At 58.5% G+C, this 24,927-nt stretch overlaps 2 protein-coding genes across 8 annotated transcripts; both read left to right on the top strand.

The window, feature by feature from the left end:
* The first annotated feature begins 10,087 nt into the window (after nt 1–10,087).
* Nucleotides 10,088–14,630, top strand: LOC137673650 (keratin, type I cytoskeletal 14-like). Of its 4 annotated transcripts, none has more exons than XM_068418592.1 (9): nt 10,088–10,194; nt 10,270–10,609; nt 11,900–11,982; nt 12,528–12,684; nt 12,958–13,119; nt 13,211–13,336; nt 13,448–13,672; nt 14,061–14,070; nt 14,533–14,630. In XM_068418592.1, exons 1-9 carry the CDS (start codon nt 10,088–10,090, stop codon nt 14,628–14,630), a joined length of 1,308 nt encoding a protein of 435 aa, XP_068274693.1. The 4 variants fall into 4 exon arrangements, with proteins under 4 accessions (XP_068274693.1, XP_068274692.1, XP_068274691.1 ...); XM_068418591.1 differs by lacking the exon at nt 14,061–14,070 and adding an exon at nt 14,153–14,190 and having other exon boundaries at nt 10,088–10,352; nt 10,389–10,609; nt 13,448–13,668; XM_068418590.1 differs by lacking the exon at nt 14,061–14,070 and adding an exon at nt 14,153–14,190 and having other exon boundaries at nt 10,088–10,609; nt 13,448–13,668.
* Nucleotides 14,631–19,923: 5,293 nt separating this feature from the next.
* Nucleotides 19,924–24,693, top strand: LOC137673652 (keratin, type I cytoskeletal 14). 4 transcript variants are annotated; one of them, XM_068418594.1, is made up of 8 exons: nt 19,924–20,433; nt 22,164–22,246; nt 22,547–22,703; nt 22,976–23,137; nt 23,229–23,354; nt 23,480–23,700; nt 24,034–24,083; nt 24,596–24,693. In XM_068418594.1, exons 1-8 carry the CDS (start codon nt 19,924–19,926, stop codon nt 24,691–24,693), a joined length of 1,407 nt encoding a protein of 468 aa, XP_068274695.1. The 4 variants fall into 4 exon arrangements, with proteins under 4 accessions (XP_068274695.1, XP_068274699.1, XP_068274698.1 ...); XM_068418598.1 differs by lacking the exon at nt 24,034–24,083 and adding an exon at nt 24,266–24,282 and having other exon boundaries at nt 23,480–23,704; nt 24,603–24,693; XM_068418597.1 differs by lacking the exon at nt 24,034–24,083 and having other exon boundaries at nt 23,480–23,723.
* The last annotated feature ends 234 nt before the right edge of the window (nt 24,694–24,927 follow it).

Here is a 24,927-nt window from a genome sequence, read left to right as displayed (position 1 = left end):
GCTGCTCAGCCGCCACGTGCTCAGCCTGCCCCATGGCCACCGTGCTCGCCCCGTGGCACGGGGCTTCCCTGGAGATCCAGGTCAGGATGGGGCCGTTGCCTTTCCACCAGCAGCTCTGCTGCAGCGTTTGCTACGCTCGTGCCCCGGGCTGAGCCACGGCAGACGCTCTGGCTCTGGGGGCCGGTGGCGCGGGGCAGGAAGGGCTGGTGGATCGAGCAGGTTTCGGGGGCGCAGGGAAGCCCAGGGTCTGGGCGCTGGGGCTGGTGTTGGCCCCGAGCCCGCGGCACCCCGGCCCAGCAGCAGGTTCTCGCCAGGACGGGGCCAGGTTTGGGCTGAGGTTGGAGGTGAGACACTGCCCTGCTCCCTGGTCCCCCACCGCCCTCCTGCTCCAGGTCCAGCTCCGGCTCAGTTTCAGTCTTTGCTTTTGCTCCTTAACCCGGAGCAGGAACAAACACCCGCCGCAGCCTTCCCCGCCCGGGGGCTCTGGCTGGGCCCTTCGGCCTCGCTGGGAGCAAACCCAGCCCAGGGCACAGGGGCTGCCCCGCGGCCCCCAGCCCTGGCGCAGGAGCCCCCGGGGCCGGGGCGATGGGGTGAGCTGCAGGTGTGTCAGCGCGGCGGTGTTTCAGCTGACACGGCCGCCCCGCCGCGTCCCTGCCAGGGCTTGTCCCCACGCCCGGCGCCGGGCTGTCATTAGCGAGACGGGGGCCTGCCCGCGCGTTCCCACCGCCGCGTCAGCGCTGCCGCCCGGGTGTGCCGCCCCACCGCCCGCTCGCCCTGGGACACACCGCGCTGCCAGGCCTCATAAGGAAACCACCCGCTCCCTCCTGCTTGCGAAACACCCCGCACTCGGTGCTGTGCTGACGCCGCCCGCTCCCAGCAGCTCCCGGGAGGTGGTGGAGGCCAAAATGGCCTCTGTTACCCCAGCTGGGCTGCGGCCCACAGCCCCGGGACCCCGCAGAGCCGATGCTCCAGACCCCGGCAGGGTCAGTCGTTGGGGTCCCAGCACCCTGTCTGCAGAGCGAGGGACACGGGGAGGGGACGCAGGCGGGGAGCCGCAGCCTGAGCGCGGGGCAGCCCCATGCCGTGGGACCCACACGCCACGCACGGAGCCTCAGCCCCCGGGCTGCAGGACGTGAAGGGCTCGCTGCCTGGTTGGCAGTGCTGGCTCTGTGCCCTGTGCCACGCTGGCCTGGCTGACGTGAGCCATGTCCCTGGTCTCACCAACGAGCCACGGCCTGGCGCTGGGCGCGGAGCCTTGCTCAGTCACGCTCACATTCCTGCGACAGCTTTTGCGGGTGCTCAGCCCAGGCTGCTGTGGCACCAGACAGAGCCCGCAGCAGGGTGGCAGTCCTGGCGTCCCAGCGGTCCTGCGGTGGCCTCAACGCTGGTCACCGGCACAGGGTGGGAAACACGGCGCTGGCTGGAGGAGGATGAAGCAGGCGGCTCCGGCGAGGGCTGTGCAGTGCAGCCGGCCCGGGGAACCGCCTGCCTGCGTCTCTCTGTGTTCATGGGGGACAGGGAAGGGCACGGGGAACAGGAGGGATTCGGGTCCTTCCCCACGGGTTTAGCAGCCAGGAGGATGGGATGTGTCTGAAGGGGCTCGGCGGGTCCAGCCCTGTCAGCAATTTGGGAGCAGTGGCCGCCTGCTGCCTGCGGGCAGAAGGTGACAGAAATGGCCCCTCCGCCCCGGTGAGTCCCACGAGTCCCCCCGTCCCTCACACCAGCCCTGGGTCCAAGCCTCGGCTCCCAGGCGGTCACCAGGCAGCCGTCCCCAGGCAAAGCGAAGGTGAAGGGCCTGGCTGGCCACCCATGAGGCTCCAATCTCTTGAGGACGTTGGTGCAACCCCCCCAGCTTCCAGTCACCAAGACTCACAGGCTGTGAGCCCTTGGGGAGCGCGGTGGGACCCCAGCCGCGTCGGGGCCCTGAGCTGCACCGCACCCTGTGCAGGGAGTGATGGCACCAGCCCTGCCCGGAGCCTGCGGGAGCTCCCGGGGCAGCAGGAGAGGGGACGGGGCTGCCTGCAGCACCCAGGGTGAACCCGAGACGGGGCTGACGGGAGCCCCCGCCGTCCCCGAGCCCGCCGGGCTCCCTGGGCAGGGCTGCGGCGGGGCTGCACAGGTGGAAAGTTATTTCTCAGGAACTGGCTGATGGTGAAAGTTTTTTCCCAGGCGTGGCCCGGGAGGAATGTAAATCCTCTGAAGTCCTCACCTCCCCTGTAATTAATCGGGCAAGTTTCAGCTTGGAGCTGGGCCGCCCCAGCCCCAGGCGTGGGAGCGAGAGGGGGTGACGCAGCCGGCCCGGCCCTGCAGCGCACATGTCCCCTCCTGCCCCAGTAATGCGCCCGCTGACTCACGGGCACCGTGGGGGCGGCGAGGCCGGGCGGCGCGGAGGGGAGCACCCGCCGGCGGGGTGCCGGGTGGGTGCACCCCAGTGGGCTTGTGCAGGTGCGGGGCCCTGTGTCCTCCAGCCCAGACGTCTCATGGGGCCGAAAGGACACCCACACGCTGCCCTCCCTGCCCTCACCCAGGGCACGGAGCCTTCTCCACACTGGAGTCGGCAGCGTCCCGGCCCGGGGTGTTCGGGGGACCCAGGAGAAAGGCACTTCCCTGGCTCTGTGGGGTGGGTCTGGCCATGCAGGACACAGGCTGGCCCTTGCCCCAGGAACCCCTCACCCTGACCAGGTCTGTGGGCACTGTCCCTGGGAAGTTGCCACTGGGCCAGTGGACATATTTCTGGCAGCTGTGAGCCAGCAGATGCCAAAGTGCCTCGGCTCGTGGGGCTTTAAAAAAAAAAGGGGGTTTGCATGGGGCTGGCAGTGTCTGGTCCCACCTCAGGGCAGGCCCGTGCAGCTGGAGCCGGAGCAGTGCGCAGGGCCAGGCTGCCTCAGGCCCCTGCCGGGGCGGCTCGGGGTGAGCACGCTGAGGGGACCTCAGAGGGGACTCGCTTGGGAAGGAGCCCCGCGCTGCTCCGCACACCACAGCCGGGGCTCTGAGTGTGCTGTGGAATGGGGGGGGGGTCTGTAACAGGCGCGTGGCCAAGGGCTGTCAGCTGGGCAGAGCGGAGAGAGCAGCCACCCAAACCCCGTGTCCTCGCGGCAGCGCAGGGTCTGCCCGCGGCAGCCGGGGTGCCGGGGGGACGCTCCCCGCCAGCCTCAGCGCGGTGAGCAGCGAGCGGTGCCGTCTGCGGCAACGAGTCAGAGCGACGCGCAGACAGGCGTGCACACGCATGTGCGCACCCTTACATGCGTGCTCACACTCGCCTCCTCCCCTCTCCACCCGCGAAGGGCGAGGGCCCAGCTCTGCCTGGCAGGACGCAGGCGCCGGCTCAGCGCCAGACCCAGCGATGTGGTGGCTCTGGAGGAGGGCCTGGCTCTGCCTGCACCAGGAGCGGAGCAGGCCCTGCCCGGCCACGGGGCTGCCAGGGTGCAGCGAGGGCAGGAGCCGGGGCCCGGCCATGGCCAGCACCAAGAGCTGCGCCCAGCCCCGACGCCACGCACGAAGCCTCACCGGTGCGGCGGTCCATGCCCTGCCGCTCCGCAGGCTGCTGCCAGCATGCCCTGTGTCCCCCCCGTGCCCCGTGTCCCCTGCGCTGGGGAGCCCTTTGTGGGGAGAGGACTGGCAGGATGCAGGCAGGGAACGGCTGCCCACGCTGCAGCACCCCTGCACACCCCAGCGCCCCCCGCACACCCCAGCGCATCCCAGCTCCCCCCCGCACATCCCGGTGCCCGCTCGGGCCCCGCAGCCTCGCCCCGTCCCGCCGCGCTCTCTGCCGCCAGCAGGGGGCGCCCGTGCGCAGCGATCGCGCCCTCCGGCGCCTCAGCGCGGACCCAGCGCGAGCCGGCGGGTCCCGGTACCCGGCCCGACGGGGTCCCGGTACACGGCCCGACGGGGGTCCCGATACCCGGCCCGACGGGGGTCCCTGATACATGGTCCGACGGGGGTCCCGATACCCGGCCCGACGGGGGTCCCTGATACATGGTCCGACGGGGGTCCCTGATACCCGGCCCGACGGGGGTCCCGGTACCCGGCCTGACGGGGTCCCTGATGCACGGCTGGACGGGGGTCCCCAGCATGGTCCGTGCCCGGTGCAGGTGCCAGCCCCGCTCCCCACTGCACCCCCTCGCCCCTCGGCTCGGCGCGGGGCCCTCCTGGCCCTCCCCGCGGGGCTGGACGCACCAACACCACCGAGGGTCCAGCCCCATTGTCCTGCCGAGGCTGCCGGGCCGGGCAGCAGCTTTGCCCGAAGGCAGCTCGGCCGCCCCCGGCCCCTCACCGCACAGCACCGGGAGCCAGGGGGGGTTTGTCCCGGCCCAGCCGGGGGGGTTTGTCCCGGCCCAGCTGTCAGGCGCTGCCGCCCCCCCAGCACCACCCGCCACCCCCACCCGGCACAGGCCCTGGCTGCGCAGACCCGCATCCACGCGACACGGCGCGGTGACACAGGGATGAAGTTTAATCGCAAGCCTTTGCCCTTCCCCGCAGTGACTGGCTGAGCGCAGTTATTCGGATTAAAAGAAAAATAGCAGAGGCAAAAGAGCTGATCCAGAGCTGAGCTCATAATTACTGTTGCGTATCAGGAGGATCAGCCGCGCTGGAGGCGAGAGCGGGGCCGAGCGCTGGGCCAGGCCCAGGCAGGCAGTTGCCTCCCGCCAGCGCCCGGCTGAGGCCGGCGGCGCCTTTGAACTCGTGTACAGAAAACCATTAGTGCTGCAGGGCGGAGCCGTGGGCTCCAGCCAGGAGAGCTGGGGCACGGCGCGAGGGGCGAGCGGAGCAGGGAGAGGGGTCTGGGGGGCTGCGGAGCCGTGGATGGGGCGGCCAGGCTGGGGGGTCCGGTCCTCGGGGGGAGCCGGGGATGGCTGGGGGGAGGTTTACAGCCTCTGGTAGGCAGGACTGGTTGGTCTTGGTAACGACTTCAGGAAACTGCTGGCCAAGCACGGGTTAGCGAGCGGCCAAGTAATTAGAGTCGTGTGGGAAGCAGCAGTGCAGCCCGGGTACAGGGACGGCTCTGGGGCAGTGCGGTGCATCTCCCCTGGGCAACGGCTCTTGTGCCTGGGCCCCCCCTGCCCTTCCCAGCGGCCGCGGTGGCCTCCTGGCAGCGCTCCCCCAGTGCATGGGGCGACCGGGCCCTGCTGCACCCGCACCACAGTGGGAGCCTTGCTGCCTCCCCCCACGCAACAGCCACCGCAGCCACCAGCCCTCGAGGAGCAACAGACAGGGTGGCTGGGAGGGGACCAGAGCACACGGCAAACCTTCCCGAGGGGCCACGCCAAAGCCTGCGCCCGAGGGGGCCGAGCTGAGAGCCAGGGTCCCACCTGGGGAGAGGGGCTTCCCCCGGGGACAGCGCGAGAACAGCACAGTCCGTGGGGGCTGTTCCCATCGCCCGTGCCCACCGTCCCGTGTCATCGGGGCTGTGGGTCTGCACAGAGGCCAGGACAAGCCCTGGGAGCAGGAGGGCCCTAAATCCCTGCAGAGGCTGCTGCGGAGTCACGGGGCTGGTGGAGTCCCTGTCACCAGCCACGGGTTGGGCACATCCACTCAGGGTCCTTCGGCATAACTGGCTGCACCCCAGAGCAGGGAGAAAAACACGATTCCTGCCCGTCTGCGAGCGCGAGTGTCTCCAGGCTGGCGCGAGCATTTGCCTCGCCCCAGGGGTGTCCCCAAGCCGGGGTTCCCATCCATGGCCCGGAGACCTGGCCTGGAGTCACCGCAGGTGCAGCGGGTGTGGGCACAGCACAAACGCGGGAGCCGCTGTTTGTTGCCTACAGTCAGCATGGGAAAAAACGTGTGCAGCTCCCTGCCTGCCCTGCCGTGCTCAGCGAGGGGAGAGGAATGAACAGACAGGGTGTGATCGCATTTCCACACCAGCAGAATGAGACATGAGGAAACGCAAGAGCTGCTCGCTATCGGGAAGGCAGACAGTGAAAAAATAACGTGGGAAACTCCAAAGGTCGGAGTTTGCTGTGGAGACAGAGCTAGAGCGATCTGGGATGGCTTGGGAGCTTGGCTCTGCTCGGACACAAAACACACTCTTTTGTCTAGAGTGAAACAAGCGCCGATTTATTGTCCGTCTGTCTGCCCCTCACCAGCCAGAACGACTCCCTGGTCATGCCTCTGACTCTGCAGCTCAGAGAGATTCACGGGGAGACCCTCGGCCCCGCACCCGCTGCGGGGTGGCTCTGGACCAGGGACCTGGGAATCGCTCCCGTAGGGGGATCTCCTTGGCACACGCTGTGCCGGACCGGGCAGAGCGGGTCTCAGGCCGGGGGCAGGTCTGTGCTCCAGCAAGGTGCTCGCTGGCAGGGGGGGGGCTTGTGAATGACGCAGGGCCAGGACCTCGCCTGATGCTCTGCAAACAGCTTGGGGCACGGGCCAACACGGAGGAGCATCACCCTCTTCCACAGTCACTGGGAGGAGAAGGCGGCCAGTTGAGAGCCCGCAGTGGCCCTGACACAGGGCTGCCGATGGGGGCTGCCTGCAGGGCCCCCCAGGCACAGCGAGGCCTGGCTTCACCATGGGCAGGACCCTGTTTGGGGCCCAGAGGAGGACAGCACAGAGTCACTCCCCTCGTCTTCCCTCCTTCGCCGCGCTGGCTCCACTGTTGCCCCCTCCACTCTACCGTGGAAGGGGACGAGGCTGTGCTGGCTGTCACCCCGCAAGCAGCACAGCGGGGAGCAGGGGATCAAACGGGGTGAGCGTCACCCATCACCCTGCAGCTCGGGCCAGCTGGGCTCCGCTCGCCGGCTGATGGCTCAACGCCCTGAGCCTGCCCAGGAGGGAGTTTCCATCGCACACACACCAAGTTCCCTTTCATGGTAACAGATCTGGGATCGCTTTTTTCCAGATAACGTGCGGGGGCTGTCAGGACACGTCCTAGCAGATGATAAGGAATCAGCAGCTGAGATAGAAACAGACAGAATATTTCACTCCACACCTTGATATATTTGTTACCCATTTTGGTGGTGTTCAAACATACAGCGCAAACCTGGCAGCGAGGGTGAAGCCTGGGCCTGCCATTCCTTACACACAGGAGGCATCTTTCCCAGGCTGCATCCTGCGCTAGCTTCTACTGAGCTGCGAATTGCTGTGAAAGGCGCTGGGGAGAAGCTGGCCCACGGGGGAAACCCAGGGACTCCTAATTAGCTTTTATTCACGGCATTAAAAGCACAATTAAGTGCTATTGTTTGAGGCAAACGCAACGCGCTGACCCTGGCCTTTTCACACCAGCCCTCACCACTGGGTTCCTGTGGGTGCAGCTTGTCCACTCCTAACGTATAATTTCACGTCCCTCCCTACGCGAACCGGAGGAGCTCAGGTCTCTCCTTCCCCTGCAGCACACCTGAGGCAGAGATAGCATCTACAGCGTGCTTCTCGCTGGAACGCACTCTGATACCATCTCCTGAACATTATGACGTGGAGTTTTTTTTATCTCAAGGGAATTTATTGTGGGTGAGTGTTTCAGAAGAGCCTGGGAGCCCGAATTCTTCTGGTAACAGAGTAGGTGAAGCGGTGCCTGCTCCTCTGTATAGTCACGCCCTGTCCACAGAGCCGGCGCAAGGGGAGCTTTGTGCTGAGGGTTTCTCTTGTAGGAGTGGGGCCAGTTTGGGGATTACCATTTAGGAGCTCAGCCAGCAGCTGACTGGCAAGAATATCAATTGGAAAAGACCAGAAAAAGCTGGTATTACAGGACAATCTCCAAATCTCCTCTTAGGCTCCTGTGCCAGCTGTAATATAAGAGCTTAAAAATGGGCTGGGGTCACGATAACACAGAACAAAGATCCCTAAATCCAGGTATTTCCTGCCTGTGGGGCCGTGGCAGGGCTTTGCCTCACCTTATGGCAGTTGTCACCTCATAACTTGGCCTAAAATGGGGGGGTGACCTGAGCGGGGGGACAGAACTCACAGCACAGTTTGTGGCCAATGTGAGGGGCTCGTGGCCCACACGGGAATTGCCTGGAGCAGGAGGGTGTTTCCTAGACCAAACACGAGCAAAGCAAGCACATCTGGAGGAACTCGGAGCAAGGGTGGCCACGGAACGGCACTTGAGCACAGGTCCCACACAACAACTGTTGGGTAATCCCGTACCCCCCACTACGGAGGGAAGCGGGCCAGCAGCAACACCGATCTTCACCCTGCCAGGACTTCCCTGCAAGCTCAGCACGATCATCTGCACACTCTGCCATTTGCCAGCCATGAGTTGCTCCCAGGTCCCCTCCTTCCCCCCAGCTCTCTGAGGGATGGGGCATGAGTGCATCCCAAACCCCCAGGTTTTGCAGCTCGAGGAATCAAAAATCCAAACCTGAAGCCGACCAGCTCCGAGGCAACGCTGCCCCGAGACCAGAGCCCTCGACTAAGGGGGTCTGGAGGCTGTTTCTGGTTAAGCTGCTCCCTTGGTGGCCGCCCAGAAAAATCACACCACCTCTCCTGGAGCTGCCAAAGAAAGAGAACGTGACTCCCTATTGAGTCCTTGAGATCTCACGGTGATGCAGATAAAGCCTTGTTGTTATTGTGTCCTTCAGGGAACAGAGGAAAGAAAGGAGGCCCTACGAATTACCGAGGGTGAGGCTCTGGGAACACCTCAGCAACTCCAGAATCAGTTAAGTGCCTTAGAATGTGAAAACAGCCAGAGGGGCCCCGGGAAGAAAGGAGATCAGCACAGGAGAGAAAGCACAAAAGGGTTCCTAATCCCTGTAACTCTCTTTCACTACCTCACAGGCACCTCTGCTAAAAGAAAAAATAACTTCTCTTATCCGAGAATGACGTTGCTGGAGCCAGGCAGGCCAGCACGCTGGGTGTGCGATTTCCCACTGTACACTGAAAAAGCTGGCGCCACATCAGTAAAGGGATTCTTTTTTTCCCCAACAAAGAATAAACCAGTGCAGCGTCTCCCTTCCTGGTTCTTGCTGCTTTTTTCACGCTAATACCTGTCCAGCTGCATTACTGTAATCACTGCGCTCAATCCCTTAATCGCACGGTGCAGGCGGGGCTGTCGGGGCGGCTGCGTTGCCTCATCCCTGCACATCGCTGCTCCCTTGGCCTGGTTGAACCCTCTGCTCCTCGGTGGTCGCCGTGTTCCTCCTCACTGCCCCGTGTCACACTTGGCCCATCAGTACCTTTGGTACAGGAGCTGCTGGTCCTGCCCAGAGCTGGTCGTACCCTTCCCATCAAGAAATTGGTGTGTCCTGGCAGGGGGTGTCTAATGTAGCTTCAATCCTTTCTCTCTGATTTAGACTAATTAAGCATCAAACCCTGCCTCAGCAATGAGGTAGAGGAAATAGCGGCATGGAAGTGTTTAGCTTCTACAAACCTTTGGGAAGTCACAGCCTGCTGCTGTGCAGTTTGAAGAGGTGCTGCAGCAGAGCAGGTGCTGCTGGGGAACACCAGGCGCCTGCCTTTAAACTGGCTGAAAAACCCCTGCTGCGGGGACTTTCTGGTCTCTGTAGACCAGTATGTGAGAAGAAATTTCTTCTCTTTGAGCTACAAGAGTTCTGCCAAGCACGGTATCAGTACACAGATACGGCCAGGTCTGTGCTTGTCCCGGGACAGAGGTCCTGACGGGAAAACTGCCACCTGGCTTTGGGTCAGCCCCTGTAAAGATTACGGATGCACAGAGCTCTTAAGTCAGCGGCTTTCATTGGCTTTAGACTCTTTTAAAAAGCAAATAAATAGATTTGTAGATTTTTCATGATATAAGACACTCGTGGGCGACTTGGCATGTCCCAGAGGATTCACTGGAATTGCTGCGGGAGCAGCGGGTGGGGCTGGAGCGAGCACCTCTGCCTCTCAGGTGCAACGGCGAAATGCTGAAACGGAGCCGTGAGCAAGGAGCCTTCGGGCTGAATCACGCTGGGTGCTGGGAACCAAAGCAGGAGGCGAAGGTCCCGTGTGTGCCGTAGTGCTGCTGGTGGGATGTGACAAAAGACATGAAATCGGGGAGAGGAAAATGATGATGCTGGAACTTGGCTCTGGCTGTCAGGGGTGACGAAAAGCGCCGGCAACGCCTCCTGCCCGGGCTATAAAGGGCTCCGAGCCCGGGGGCAGCAGCACTCGCTGTCTGCGCTGCCGAGCCCCGTGTCTCTCTCCAGCCTCCGCCATGAGCACCACTGTCAGGCAATACTCCTCCTCCACCTCCCTCAAGGGGCTCGGGGGCCTGGGGGGAGGCTCCAGCAGGCTTTCCTCCGTGCGTGTTGGGGGAGCAGGGTACGGAGCCCCCAGCGTCCACGGGGGCTCTGGCAGCTACTCTGTCTCTTCCCGCATTGTCTCGGGGCTTGGAAGCGGCTACGGGGGCAGCTACTGCAGCAGCGTAGGAGGGGGCCTGGGCGGTGGCTTTGGGGGTAGCTATGGGGCTGGCTTTGGGGGTAGCTATGGGGCTGGCTTTGGAGGTGGCTTTGGAGGTGGCTTTGGGGGCGGCGATGGCATCCTCCCGGCTGGCGAAAAGGAGACGATGCAGAACCTCAACGACCGGCTGGCTGCCTACCTGGACAAAGTGCGTGCACTGGAGGAGGCCAACACTGACCTGGAGGTCAAGATCAGGGAGTGGTACAAGAAGCAGGGACCTGGTCCAGACCGTGACTACAGCCCCTACTACAGGACTATCGAGGAGCTCAGGAACAAGGTAGGATGCTGTGATTAACACAGTGGGAGGTCTGCTAGCAGTGAGGAAGCAGAAACACTGACTGTTACCTCTGTAATTAGTACCAGCTAATGATGTCATAAAGTGTCTCATAAGCAGGTGCAAAGCACCAGGCTGGAATTTCAGAGATGTTTCAATGTCGGCTTTTGATTACACCCCTCTAGATGGAAGACATGGCAGTTTTCACTGGAAGAAACAGATGTAAAAGGACATGATGCAAAAGTGAACAAGAGCCAAGTCTGCATTGCTAATGCATATTTTAGGGAGTTTAAAATGAACACGCAGGGAAAGCTGTAGGTGTGCACAGACTGTGAAACATTGGTGTCGTATTTGTAAACCTTCAGTCAAAGAATTTGTAAACTTGTCTCAGCTCCTCTGTACTGGTGTGATTTAGATGCTAAAGAGAAAAAGATGGAACTGACCAATAATGAATTTTTTGCCTCCTTTTGGCAGCCACTGCCCCAGGGCCAGGCTTGATGCAGACCCACCAAGCCAGGCAGCTCTGGAGGGATTTCTCTCTGTTCTGAGTTGATTCCCACCACTCCATTTTGGAGGAAATACTCGAGTTGCCTTTGTTCTTCTCTGTTACTTCTGACATATGAATTGCCCCCAGTAAACATGACTGTGAGCAGCTGGAGCTGCAGGAGTGCTGCCAAATGATGCAGGGAATCCATTTGCCCTCCCTCTCCTTGGCCCCATAACTGATGTCCTCCCAAACTCTGACTTGAATCTTCTCCTAGTGTGGACTATTTGCTCCTGGTTTCATAATATAAAAATCAGAAGCTGTAGGCACTTGCTCACTGCATTTTGCTCCATTTCTGCAGTCAAGAAATTAAATCCATCCCTGAACAAATGGGCACGAGGTTTGCCAAGGGCAAGCACCCTGCTGCTCCGTCTGCCAAAGAGCCGCACGGTGCTGTGGATGGGGGAGCAGGTGATTCCTTCTTGACCCTTCCATAGTCAGCACCTGCCCTGAAGCATGGGGACAAATGCCATCATCAGATCTCGCGCATCTTACGTGGCCTCATGCTGCCTTTTGAAATACTGACGGATTTTTGGAAAGGGAGGTCACAGAGTGACCAGCCCCCTCCTGCAGTCAGCCTCAGCTGTGTCTCCCTTGTCCTGATTCAATGCACACTTCTGCTAAGGAAACACCAAGCTTCCCCAAAACATTCCTGTCCCAACAGTCTCACTTGTGCTCCCGTCCCTTGGCCAGCCAAGAGGAGCTCCTGACACTCATTCAGTGCTTCTCCTTTATCCTCCACCCTCCAGGTCCTGATGGCCACAGTTGACAATGCTAACCTCCTCCTGCAGATTGACAACGCCAGGCTGACAGCTGATGACTTCAGGACCAAGTAAGCCACATTTCCTGGAAAAACAGAACAAAGTCTGCAGAGACGTTTGATGAAATGAGGAGAAAATCACATCCAAAACCCAAAAGGGCAATGTGGAAACAAAGCCTTCAAAATGAAGGTGTGATTTCCAAAGCAGCTGGTTATCTAAATCTGCAGGCACTTAGGGATTGCTTTGCTTCCATCAAAACCATCCCTATTTTATTCCCATCACTTGTCCCTCTGTGGTACGAGCCGTCCTGGACGGAGAACTCCCCCTGTGCCTCTGCTGTGCATTTAACTTGTGTGTGTGTAGCTCAACAAAGCCCAGACCCAGTAACAAGGCCCAGTAATATCAGGGTCAAGGTGATGTTATGGACTCAGGTGGACACTGTCTATCCCTTGTTCCCCTGCATTCACTATCAGAAGGTTGTCTGTGCACCATCAGGGTCAGGCAGTATGGACACGATGCCAGCAGCAGCACGGAAGAAGTGAACAACAAACCGAGGTCGCCTGTCCCCAGCTGGGCAAGATCCTGTGTGACTTCAGTGACTGTTCTGTGTCCCCAGGTTTGAGACAGAGCAGACCCTGCGCCTGAGCGTGGAGGCCGACATCAACGGCCTGCGCAGAGTCCTGGATGAGCTGACCCTGGCCAGAGCGGACCTGGAGATGCAGATCGAGAACCTGAAGGAGGAGCTGGCCTACCTCAAGAAGAACCACGAGGAGGTGAGCACAGAGCCAGGCTCAAACTGGGACCTACAAAATACACCTTGACCACAATGGAATGTGGTCAGGTCAAATGTGCAGGAGTGTCTCTGCAATTGGGGCTGTCACGAGACACTCAAGTGGGTAAGGGGGAGGGAGACAATCCCTTCAGACAGAACCTCCAGGAGGAGGGAGGTCTGTGGGGTTCGTGTGCTGGGTGCAAATAAGAAATTTGACAGAATGGGAATATACCAATTTCACCCTGATGTGCATCTTGTCTCTCTTTTCTGCCAGGAAATGAACGCCCTGCGCGGGCAGGTGGGTGGAGAGATCAGCGTGGAGATGGATGCTGCTCCTGGGATCGACCTCACCAAGATCCTGGCTGAGATGAGGGAGCAGTACGAGAGCCTGGCGGACAAGAACCGCAGGGACGCCGAGCAGTGGTTCTTCAGCAAGGTGAGCCCTGGCCGGCAGCGCAGCGGGACGCGGGGCCCGAGGCTGTGCCCGCTCGCCGGTGCTGGAACGGCACGGTTTTGCCTCGTTGCAGACGGAAGAGCTGAACCGGGAGGTGGCCATCAACACCGAGCAGCTTCAGAGCGGCAAGACGGAGATCACAGAGCTACGACGCACCATCCAGAGCCTGGAGATCGACCTGCAGTCCCAGCTCAGCACGGTACGAGGGGCCGGCTCCCTGCGGGGTGGCGCGGGCCAGGGGACGCACGGGTGCTCCCATCCCTGCCGCCCTCCGTCCCCCCTTGACCCCGTCCCTCTCCTCCGCACACAGAAAGCGGCGCTGGAGGGCACCTTGGCCGACACAGAAGCCCGCTACGGCACCCAGCTGGCCCAGCTGCAGGGGCTGATCAGCGGCGTGGAGGAGCAGCTGGCCGAGCTGCGGTGCGACATGGAGCGCCAGAACCAGGAGTACAGGGTCCTCCTGGACGTCAAGTGCCGCCTGGAGCAGGAGATCGCCACGTACCGCCGGCTGCTGGAGGGCGAGGATGCCCAGTACGTGGAGGGGCTTCGCTTGGGCGGGCGCAGCGGGAGGAGACGGGTAATAGCGAAGGAAATAAAACATGAACAACCTGCTTTTCCCGGAGGATCCCGTGAGCCCCTTTCCTGACCCATCGCACGCAACAGGGTCTCCCTTTTCACTCCTACTAGTCCAGAGCAGCCCAGCGGGTATCACAGCGCTGCGGCATCCCTGGGATCCGCTTCCCATCCCTCCCCTGCCTGTGATCCTGGGGAAGGAGCAGGTCCTGCTGCTGCTCGTTGCAGCTGGGATGCTGCTGCCTTTCTGCCTGGATCCCCGTGGCGCACACACATCTGTACCATTTCCCTCAAATTTTGATACTGGGCAGTTTCCAGGAGGCATTTCAATCACGTACTGGTACAAGAAGAAAAGGCAGGGTTTTAAATAATGATTTTGTCTTAGAGACTACTCACTTTTTTCCCCATTTCTGACCATTCTTTCTCTTTTCTCCTCCTGTAGCGTGTCTTCCCACTACATCTCTCAGTCTGTGAAAGAAGGTAAGAAACATGTGTTGGCTGATGCACTGATCACACATAGCTCTGTCATATCCTTACCCACTCTCTTAGCACAGATTCTTTTTACTAATTTACTAAAATTCCTATTTTATTATATTTTCAAAATGTGAATTGACATAAACCACTCTTATGATACACCAAAACATGTTTCAGAAGATTATCTGTGTAGACTGAAATTACACAATAAAGTATTTAGGGGTAGGAAGGTGGTGGTTATATTGGGTTTCTGAGGCAGTTGTTGGTAACAACAAATTTACCCATGAAAATCTTTAAGACACTTCCCCCTTTGTGCCCTGTAAATAACGGGTCCGTTCTCCATCGCAGCACCTGTAACTACCCGTCAAATCCGCACGATCTTCGAGGAAGTCCAGGACGGGAAGGTGATTTCCTCCCGCGAGCAGATCACCCAGGCTGCCCACTAAGGCGGCTGCCTGCTTTGCTGCCAGCCTCACACAGCAGAGCCAAGGGGATTCTTACGGGCTGTGGCTGTGCCGATCACGAAAAGCATCTTCTCTTTTTATCCCACCCCACTTCCCTCTCCCTGTCTCCAAGCGCTGTGCCGTGCTCAGAAATCAAATAAAGCTTTTCTTCGCGCTCGTGCAAACCAGGGTCTGGTCCTGCTGCTCTGCGGAGCCAGGCTGCCCCGCTCCTGGGGCTGGAGGACAAAGCTCCCCTCGGGAAGGAGCGATACCCTCCAGCTGCGGTACCCCGACGGCGGGGCCAGCGCACCTACGCTTCTGTAACACCCGGGACCGGGCTGCTCCGGTGGAGACGGCTCATGGGGGTGGAGGTCTAGAAAGGAACCGATTACTTGGTCGTGGGAGGGGAAACTCGTGACAGTCTCTGTATTTCATCTCAGCTTCGGCTCTGCGACTGTCAGTGGGGCAAGGCGCTGCCTCCCCGGCTGCAGTGTACAGCAACAGCAGAGCTGAAGGTTTTAACTTGGGGAGTCCAAGCAAGAAAGTGAACAAAAACAAGGTCATGCAGCCAGGACCCTGCGGACCAGTCCCTCCCCAGCTCTGCCTCAGCCGTTGCCGTGCGGCCCAGACAGCAAAAGCTTTGTGGTAAAATGAAATTAAGCCGTAGCTGTGGCAGGGGTACTGGCTGACGCCCCTCCAGAGGTACTGGCTTCATTCAGCCCACACCCGGGACTAAACAATAACAACTTTTTTCTCACCCAGTGTCCCTTCCCCAACCGAGGAAGGGAATTGGGAAGAGGACAGACTCATGGGTTAAAGTTGAACAGATTTAACAAAATAAAGAAGCCAATACCAATGATAATGTAGAACACACAAAATTATACTTAGCTGCAGAGTTGCACCAAGTTGCTCCAGGAATAGCAATTGTTGGGAATGAGAAAGGTGAAGGAGAAACAAGAGGAAAGCAAAAAGAGCCCCACCTCCCCCAGCAGCTTTCCCTTTTATAGTGAACTTGACGTTAATGATACAGAGCACACCTGTGGGCCAGGCTGGGGCAGCTGCCCCTGATCGCCACGGCCGGCCACACACTGAGACAGAATCTAACAGAAACTTGATTCTATACATTTTATCCCGTGAAACCAGGACAGATACAAACTCAGCTTTGTTTAATTCTTGCTTCCAAGGAGACCGCTAAAGGGTGAGGAGAACAAGTGACGGTAAGGGGTGGGTATGGTCTATGCAAGAAAAAAGATTAAAACTCTCTGGGAGTTATTTCTGGCGCTCCCGGCCCTCCGCGGCTCCTCCTGACGCAGCAGTTCCCGCGGCCGTCAGCTGGCCCAGCCGTTCCTGGAAAGCCAGTTCAGACACATTCTTGGCTGGATTCTGCCACACTTCATAAATCCGCCTTCTAAATCAATGGGATGATTCAGAGCGGCACTACTGAATGTGTGTAAGGATATTGCTGGCCACTCAGCTGTAGGACCCTTTGCCAGAAAATCTGCCTGGATTTTACACGGACAGAAGAGAGAATCCAGCTTTTTTCCAAAGCATTGAAAGGACCCTCACAGTGCATCATCCATGCCCCAAGCCGAGGTGGCAGGGGCAGGGATACCCGGTCCAGAGACATGCCATGCTGCAGCCATACAGCCCTGCCCGGTGTCGGGGGGGCTGCGTCCCCCTGCCCACGCAGAGCAGACCCCCCGACACGGGCAGGGCACCAGCTGCCCCGCGCGCAGCAGCCCCGTGTGACCCAGCTTAGAGCAGTGCCGGCATCCACCGGCCTGCGGGAGACACGGCTGCGGTTTGGAAGCGTGCTGCTGGCACACAGTGATCTCGTTTCCACCCCGATTCCACCGAAGGACACACAGACACGACCCGGCGGAGGAGCTGTGGTCAGAAGGGCTCCCACCGCTGCGCCGCTGCACCACTCCTGGAGCATCGCGGACGGGCCACGGGCAAATAACCGGGCACGATTCCTGACCCGAGGCTCTTCCAGCCACAGCACCTCTGCAGTCCTGCAGACTGTGCCCTCTCTGCTCCCGCACCCTTGAGCGAGCCCGAGGGGTGTCCCCCGAGGGGTGTCCCCCGAGGGGTGCTCCGTGCCCGGGGCTGGATGAGGGCAGGCGCTGAGCAGCCCAAGCTCGGACGCCCAAGGGTAGGGACAGACACAGCCTGCAGTTAACACTTGGGGCTTCCCAGGTCACCTCTTAGGGTCCCCCCGTTGCCCCCATGGATGGTGCAGGGACCATCAGCACCTCTCGCAGCTCCTCGGAGCCCCTGCGGTGGTCGTGCCCCTCTGGCTGCCAGCCGGCGTGGGGATGCTGAAGGTGCCTCGCTGGGATTCACTGGGCACACCCGTGTTGCTACAGAAACAGCAAATAATACTTTGCTAACAAAATCCTCTGTTTTAATTACTCCTGCTACTGCAAATTGTGAGGGAGGTGTGGAAAACAGATGTTGATTCGCTCCTGCCTTAAGCATTAATAATTATTCCTGACCTTAAGAAACCCGTTGAGGAGGGAGCTGCAGGCGGTGGCTCACGCAGACAGGCAGCGGCAGCTCGAGGCAGGTTGCAGAAAGTGGTGTTTTATTCCAGAAAGACAATTTGACTTCTCAGGCTATGCTGAGTTAATCTGACATAAAAGACCACTTTAGGAGGAGGCATTAAGGTGTGGCCTTTCAGCTCATTTTAGGGAACTTTCCTGTGATAATTTGCTATTAGGGCAAACTTTCTAAGTGCACTAAAATAAACAGAGAAGTGTTTTTGTCCAGGTAGTTTCATCTACCGGGTCTGCTGATGTGTATGTTTGGAGCCAGAACTTCATCTGTTTTCCTCCTGAAGTAAGACAGAATTGAATGTTTAAACACCACTGTGCTACCACGGAATTACTGGTATGCCCTAGAACCAGGATTCTGCTTTTGAACGGGCTCATTGTGGGCACGTGCTCATGGAACAGGGGCAGAATCTGATTTATTAAGTCAGTCTTTTATTTTCGAGGGAGTGTGATACAAACAACACGCAGTCATTTGTGGTTGTGTTCAATGGGAGGTCATGTAAATAACAGCTTAGAATTTTTAATGTTTTTTTAAGTCTTAATTAACATCTCAGGATTTTAATTGCTGCCTTGTGGTATTATCAAAATACCATAGATATTTTGAGCAATGTCTATGACATAGCGGTTAAATAGGAAACAAAAGATGAAAGAAAAGGCAATTTCGTGTAAAGGAAGAAGATGCCGTTAACCTTGTACCGCTGTGACAGTGCTCATCGACAGCCGGTCTGGGGGAAGCCGGTTATTGCTGCTGGCTGACTGGGCCGAAAGGCTTTGCTCATGGCAAGGCTGAGGGTGTGGACGTGCTCAGGGGCTCTGTGCTGCTGCTCAGAGAAGCACAGACTGGTTTGGGTGGGAAGGGACCTTAAAGCCCATCCAGTTCCAACCCCCTGCCATGGGCAGGGACACCTTCCACCAGATCAGATTGCTCCAAGCCCCATCCAACCTGGCCTTTGTCACTGGCAGTCGCCTTTCTTTGTGCCACCACTGCACACAGTGTGGACAACCCACGAGCTCTGCCCTTTTGTATCACCCGGGTGAAGGTGAGGAAATGAAGACGGGGAGGAAGCACATTCCTTGGATCTCCACGTCCCAGCCGCCCCCGCACTGCTGCGCCTTTGCCATCCGCACCTGGGGAGGACGAGCCGAAAGTGGGCGTCCGCTGGCTCCGCGCCCCGGCTCCTGGCACTCACGCGACAAGAGACTGAACCCGTCCTCTGGCCAGAGCAAACACGGTGGAGATTCCAGTTCTCCAGTTCTCCGAGGTGTACAGACTTGTCTCCATTCATCGCTAGCTGTGCTTCTCCACAGCAGCCAACTCCTGGCACTCCAAGGACACATCCCACTCCTGTATCGTTTCCAGCTTTCTTCAGATAGAGGGGAGGGAGTCAGGCCCTTAGGAGCTACTCAGAAATGTACCTTTGTTGCTTATTTCCATACTCTTTTCCCCTCTGGCAAATGATCTAAGGGAGAACTTGGCTGTTGGGAAGGGGCTGTTGGGGCCTGTCTGTGAAGACAGTCAAACAATCCACCATGCACACACATGAGAAATATCTTCTCCTCCACGCCCTGCATTATTAGCTGGTGACACTCAGGTTTGTGGTTTCTGCCCATGACGCAGGTCAGCACAGAGAGCAGACAGCGGAGCTTGACCTGGTGCACTCGTTTTTTGAGCCTTTTTGCCCTTCAGAGGCAACCGGTATCTCTGCTGAAGCTCTGTCTACACAGGTCTGTAAACTCCAAACTCACACTGAAGTTGTCCTCCCTGGTCACAACAGATTGAGATGTTCATCACAGAAAACATCGTTAGCATTAGCTGCTAAGCCTTGTTACTGTCAACTTTGCGCTCTTGCTCACAGTGCTTAGGGACCAGGATCTTTTTTCGTTACATCCTTCACCTACTTTATGCTGTTCCACATTTTTTCTTGGAGCATCTCACAATTTTTAAGTTACGCCAGCCATACCCTGCTCCTTCGCAATGGTTTGCCAGGCTCTCGTTCACAAAGAACACCACAAAACATCCACTGCTTATTGCCTTTTCATATTCCTCCACTCTTGGGTGGCCTCTGAAGCGAAGTGAAGAATTGAATGAGCCCTGAAGCATGAACTCCCTTCTCATTGCTTTTTCATTACAGAACATCCCGCTCTCTGTGGATAAAAGAGAGGACTTGTATTTCCAGGATTGGCAGCCAAGTTCCTTCCAGCACCGTTGTGCTCACGGGACTGCAGACGTACACTCAGGGCTTCAGGACAGGGTTGTTGTCCCTGCAGGTGTGCTCTGTGTACAGTGTGAGGAGAGACAGGGAACTCTAGGAGCTGGGACAAAAAGACACAGCCAAAGAGATGCTGACTTACTCCATGGAAACGCTGCCGGAACAGCTCTGTTTCAGAGCTAATAGTACAAAGCAGTATTAAAACGTAGCCCTGAGCAAGGAGCCTCCTACTTTGAATCACACCTGACTATTTACTTGGAAACGGAAGCAGCATAAAGACGCCCTTTGTGAGATAAAAAGTTTCTAGTGGAATATGACAAAAAGCACGGATAGAACAAAGGTGAAAATGATGATTCTGGAAGTTGGCTCAGATTTTAGGAGTGATGAAAATCATCGGGAATGCAACAGAAAAAAAAGCGCCGGCAACGCCTCCTGCCCGGGCTATAAAGGGCTCCGAGCCCGGGGGCAGCAGCACTCGCTGTCTGCGCTGCCGAGCCCCGTGTCTCTCTCCAGCCTCCGCCAGCCTCCGCCATGAGCACCACTGTCAGGCAATACTCCTCTTCCACCTCCCTCAAGGGGCTCGGGGGCCTGGGGGGAGGCTCCAGCAGGCTTTCCTCCGTGCGTGTTGGGGGAGCAGGGTACCGAGCCCCCAGCGTCCACGGGGGCTCTGGCAGCTACTCTGTCTCTTCCCGCATTGTCTCGGGGCTCGGAAGCGGCTACGGGGGCAGCTACTGCAGCAGCGTAGGAGGGGGCCTGGGCAGTGGCTTTGGGGGTAGCTATGGGGCTGGCTTTGGGGCTGGCTTTGGAGGTGGCTTTGGAGGTGGCTTTGGGGGCGGCGATGGCATCCTCCCGGCTGGCGAAAAGGAGACGATGCAGAACCTCAACGACCGGCTGGCTGCCTACCTGGACAAAGTGCGTGCGCTGGAGGAGGCCAACACTGACCTGGAGGTCAAGATCAGGGAGTGGTACAAGAAGCAGGGACCTGGTCCAGACCGTGACTACAGCCCCTACTACAGGACTATCGAGGAGCTCAGGAACAAGGTAGGATGCTGTGATTACCAAGACAACTTCATTAAAGTCACTTCAAAAAAGTTGACCCTGTTCCTAAAAGCTGAAGGGAAGAGTATTAACAAATGACAGATAATTGGTCTGAGATGGAAAAACAGAACGAGCATGCTTGGGAATAATAGTCATCATTTATGAACAGCAGGTTCTTGATCATGTCCTCCACCAGGCACAAAGATGGGTTTTCTATTGACTGTTTCAGTGGAGGGAGAAAGACAGGGCAGGAAAGCAGGAGTCGGGGCTGTCAGACATTGGTGTGGGTTACCTGCTGCCACACCGGTCACCTCCTGCCTTTCCTCGATGCTACTCACGCCCCAAGTGCGTGCTCCCTTTGCAGGCTCTGATCAAGCACTCTGCAGGCAGGGGCACGTTGTCTCTTTGGCACTGTTCACTGCTGAATGATATGCAAATGGAGCTGCTAAGTTGTTCTCATAAATATCCTACAAGTCAGATCTTTTCTAACCTGAAAGGAAGCTCAAGGCAGAGGTTGGAAAAGAAACTGCCCTATGGGATGGTTGTTCTTGGGGAGGTGCAAACACAGACATGAGTGAAAATCCAGGAGTCAGAACATAGTGGGTGCTGGTAGGTGGCTTCAGAGGTGCTGGAGTCAGGTGCGTGCCCTGCTCTAGAATGCCGTAGATGAAATCATGGCCAAGCTTGTTTCTTTGTTCTTAGCAGCTCCCTGGCTGATTTTAGGCAAAGGCTCTTGAACAAAAGCACCAGAATCTTTCTTCCCCTCCTACTCTGCCACCGTTGTCCTCCCTCTGCCCACATCACTCCTCATGAGCTGATTGCCTGGTCCTTCACCACTGCCTACGCGAGGTGACAGCATCCTTAGTCAGCTCAGGCTCCCCCGAGGGGACGGAGGTGTGGGCAGCTGGGGAGTGACGATACCTGGTCTGTGACAGGCTCAGGGATGAGCCCCTGGGGGAAATCCCATACTGAGAATGTTTCAGATCTTTAACCTGTCTCTTGGGCTTTGCCCTGGGGAGAAGGGCTCTTGCCTTGAGGCACAAAGCTGCTCTTCACATTCCAGCTTGTCGGGTGTGCTCTGATCTGTGGCAGCAGAACGTGTCTCAAGGTCTGAGTAGTGAAGTGCTGGCTCTCACAGAAACCCTCCACTCGTGACCCAGGGGGAGGCAGACCCTTCCCTCCTGCACCGCAGCTGGGAAATTACCACATCAATATTCCTGGGTTATGGCTTGGATACCCCCTGGAGCGTCAGAACTCAGCGAGAGCTTTTCATTAGCTTGTGGCTACAGAAATTACGGCTCATTAAATGGCCAATCATTTTCAAAATCCCAGAACAAATATTTGCACCTCAGGTGTAATTACGAAAGCAAAACAGTTCAGGCACAAGACACTCCTTCCTCCACCCTTTTTTCCTTCCCAGCTGGGCTGTTCAGCGTGGCCAGGCAAAGCCCAGAGCGCTGCCAGGGCTCCGAGCGCGGTGTGAGCGCCTGGAGACGCCGTCCGCAGGGGCAACGGGCTGTGGCGTGTGGGCACAGCCCAGAGGCCGACTCAGTGCCAATGAGAGACTGAGCACGAGGATCCCGTCTGTCTCCTCGCAGATTCCCCGTGGAAGCCCAGCCCGATGGGCAGGGGGTTCAGGGCTGCTCCAGGCCTCCAGAACGGGGACTCAGGCAGCAGCATGCCATGTTTTGGAACTACTTTTTCACTCTTTCGCTTTCTTTTGTCCCCCCCAGATTCTTGCTGCAACTGTCGAAAATGCCAACATCGTCTTGCAGATTGACAACGCCAGGCTGGCAGCTGACGACTTCAGAACCAAGTGAGTCCAATGCCTTTGAGAGCTCTCATGAGAAGGGAGGGAAAAGCCAGTCTGTGTACGGCTTTGCTTTCTGCAGCTGAAGCTGCTCCACCAGGTCACTGTTCCCTAAAAGTGTGACACTTGGGAAGCGTACGCCTCTTCCTGGGCACAGCGTTGTCTGGACACTCCTGCACGGTGGAGAGCCGTGCATGCACTTTTCACAGAAGATGCTTGGCAGAAATATGCCAAGCTGGGGAAGGAAACAACACAAAAAACCTGTATCAGCGGGGCTCCATGGCGCAATTGTGTGTGTGTCCCCAGGTTTGAGACGGAGCAGGCTCTGCGCCTGAGCGTGGAGGCCGATATCAACGGCCTGCGCAGAGTCCTGGATGAGCTGACCCTGGCCAGAGCTGACCTGGAGATGCAGATCGAGAACCTGAAGGAGGAGCTGGCCTACCTCAAGAAGAACCACGAGGAGGTGAGCACAGAGCCAGGCTCAAACTGGGACCTACAAAATATCCCTTGAGCACAATGGAATGTGGTCAGGTCAAATGTGCAGGAGTGTCTCTGCAATTGGGGCTGTCAGGAGACACTCAAGTGGGTAAGGGGGAGGGAGACAATCCCTTCAGACAGAACCTCCAGGAGAGGGAGGTCCGTGGGGTCCGTGTGCTGGGTGCAAATAAGAAATTTGACAGAATGGGAATATACCAATTTCACCCTGATGTGCATCTTGTCTCTCTTTTCTGCCAGGAAATGAACGCCCTGCGCGGGCAGGTGGGTGGAGAGATCAGTGTGGAGATGGATGCTGCTCCTGGGATCGACCTCACCAAGATCCTGGCTGAGATGAGGGAGCAGTACGAGAGCCTGGCGGACAAGAACCGCAGGGACGCCGAGCAGTGGTTCTTCAGCAAGGTGAGCCCTGGCCGGCAGCGCAGCGGGACGCGGGGCCCGAGGCTGTGCCCGCTCGCCGGTGCTGGAACGGCACGGTTTTGCCTCGTTGCAGACGGAAGAGCTGAACCGGGAGGTGGCCATCAACACCGAGCAGCTTCAGAGCGGCAAGACGGAGATCACAGAGCTACGACGCACCATCCAGAGCCTGGAGATCGACCTGCAGTCCCAGCTCAGCACGGTACGAGGGGCCGGCTGCCTGTGGGGTTGGGGGCACGCAGGAGCACGGGCCAGGGGACGCACGGGTGCTCCCATCCCCGCCGCCCTCCGTCCCCCCTTGACCCCGTCCCTCTCCTCCGCACGCAGAAAGCGGCGCTGGAGGGCACCTTGGCCGACACAGAAGCCCGCTACGGCACCCAGCTGGCCCAGCTGCAGGGGCTGATCAGCGGCGTGGAGGAGCAGCTGGCCGAGCTGCGGTGCGACATGGAGCGCCAGAACCAGGAGTACAGGGTCCTCCTGGACGTCAAGTGCCGCCTGGAGCAGGAGATCGCCACGTACCGCCGGCTGCTGGAGGGCGAGGACGCCCAGTACGTGGAGGGGCTTCGCTTGGGCGGGCGCAGCGGGAGGAGACGGGTGACAGACACAGAATGTGCTGCCTGGGGACTCAGCCCCATCGCAGCTTTCAGGGTTCCTCTTTATGTTCGCACCCGCCGTGGGTGGCCAGCGGCTCCGTCCCTGCAGGGAGATGCTGGAAGGGGCAGCGGCCCCTCTGCTCTCCAGGACACACGGAGCGCAGCAGTGGCTTTAGCAACTGCCATGAGACCTTTCTGTTTTCCTCCTGCCTGAATGCAGAGCCTGCATAATAGCAACAAAAAAGAGCTCGTCCCTAACTTCTCTTTGTTTTTCTCCTTCTCTCGTAGCATCTCTTCCCAGTACTCCTCCGCTGTGTCCTCACACTCCGGCAGGGACGGTAAGAACCTGTCTGGCTACACACATTTCTGACAAACAGCTTCGAGACCTGCTTTTAGAGCAGCTGCCAAACCCACGGAGTGAAAACCGCTCCTGGGGCGTGCTGTGCCACCTCGCTGGCCACATCAGTGACAGCAGCCAGGAGAGCTCCTGCGCATCTCGCAACTGCTAACCGCAGGAAAGAGCTCTCAGGAAGGGAAATGCCTCACACGCCTGAACGATTTGCCCTAAATGGGCCTTGTGATTGAGCAGCTGCTGTTCCAGCTTTACAGACACCAGAAAAATCAAGTGACACCCCACGATTAAGCAGCGTGCCTTCTGCCTTCTCGAGCTTTCCCGTAGGCCTGGCTCTCCCCTCTCCCTGGCCAATGCAGGGTTGTTTAAAACAGCATTTCCCAGCACCTCGTGGGGCTTCCCACATCTTCCTTAAGAACATGCCACATCTGACAGTGTGGTAAGAAACTTCCCTCCTTCCTGCCCCCTGGGTAACTGTCCTCTGCTTTCCTTTTGCAGTCATGACATCTTCCCGTCAGGTCCGCACGATCGTCGAGGAGGTGCAGGACGGGAAGGTGGTCTCCTCCCGGGAGCAGGTTGCGCTCACCACGCGCTAGGACGGCACGCAGACCCCTGCGGACCCTCGACCCCCGGCTCACGAGAGCGGCGAGCCGGACCGAGCGCTGTCTGAGGCCGCGTGTGATGGGGTTGTGTCACAGAAAGCAGCCAGCTTCATTCCTCTGCTCCTCTTTCCTCTCTCACCCTCATTTCACCAGGTGCCCTTGTGCACTCTGTACACATTTAATAAAGCTTTTTTCTTCGTTCATGCAACTGCAGACTTGTCTGTCACT

The sequence above is a fragment of the Nyctibius grandis genome, chromosome 26, assembly GCF_013368605.1.
Source record: "Nyctibius grandis isolate bNycGra1 chromosome 26, bNycGra1.pri, whole genome shotgun sequence".
In the NCBI taxonomy this organism is placed as follows: Eukaryota; Metazoa; Chordata; class Aves; order Nyctibiiformes; family Nyctibiidae; genus Nyctibius; species Nyctibius grandis.
Note: the sequence above shows the minus strand (reverse complement) of the source record. Positions and strands in the feature narration are given on the sequence as shown.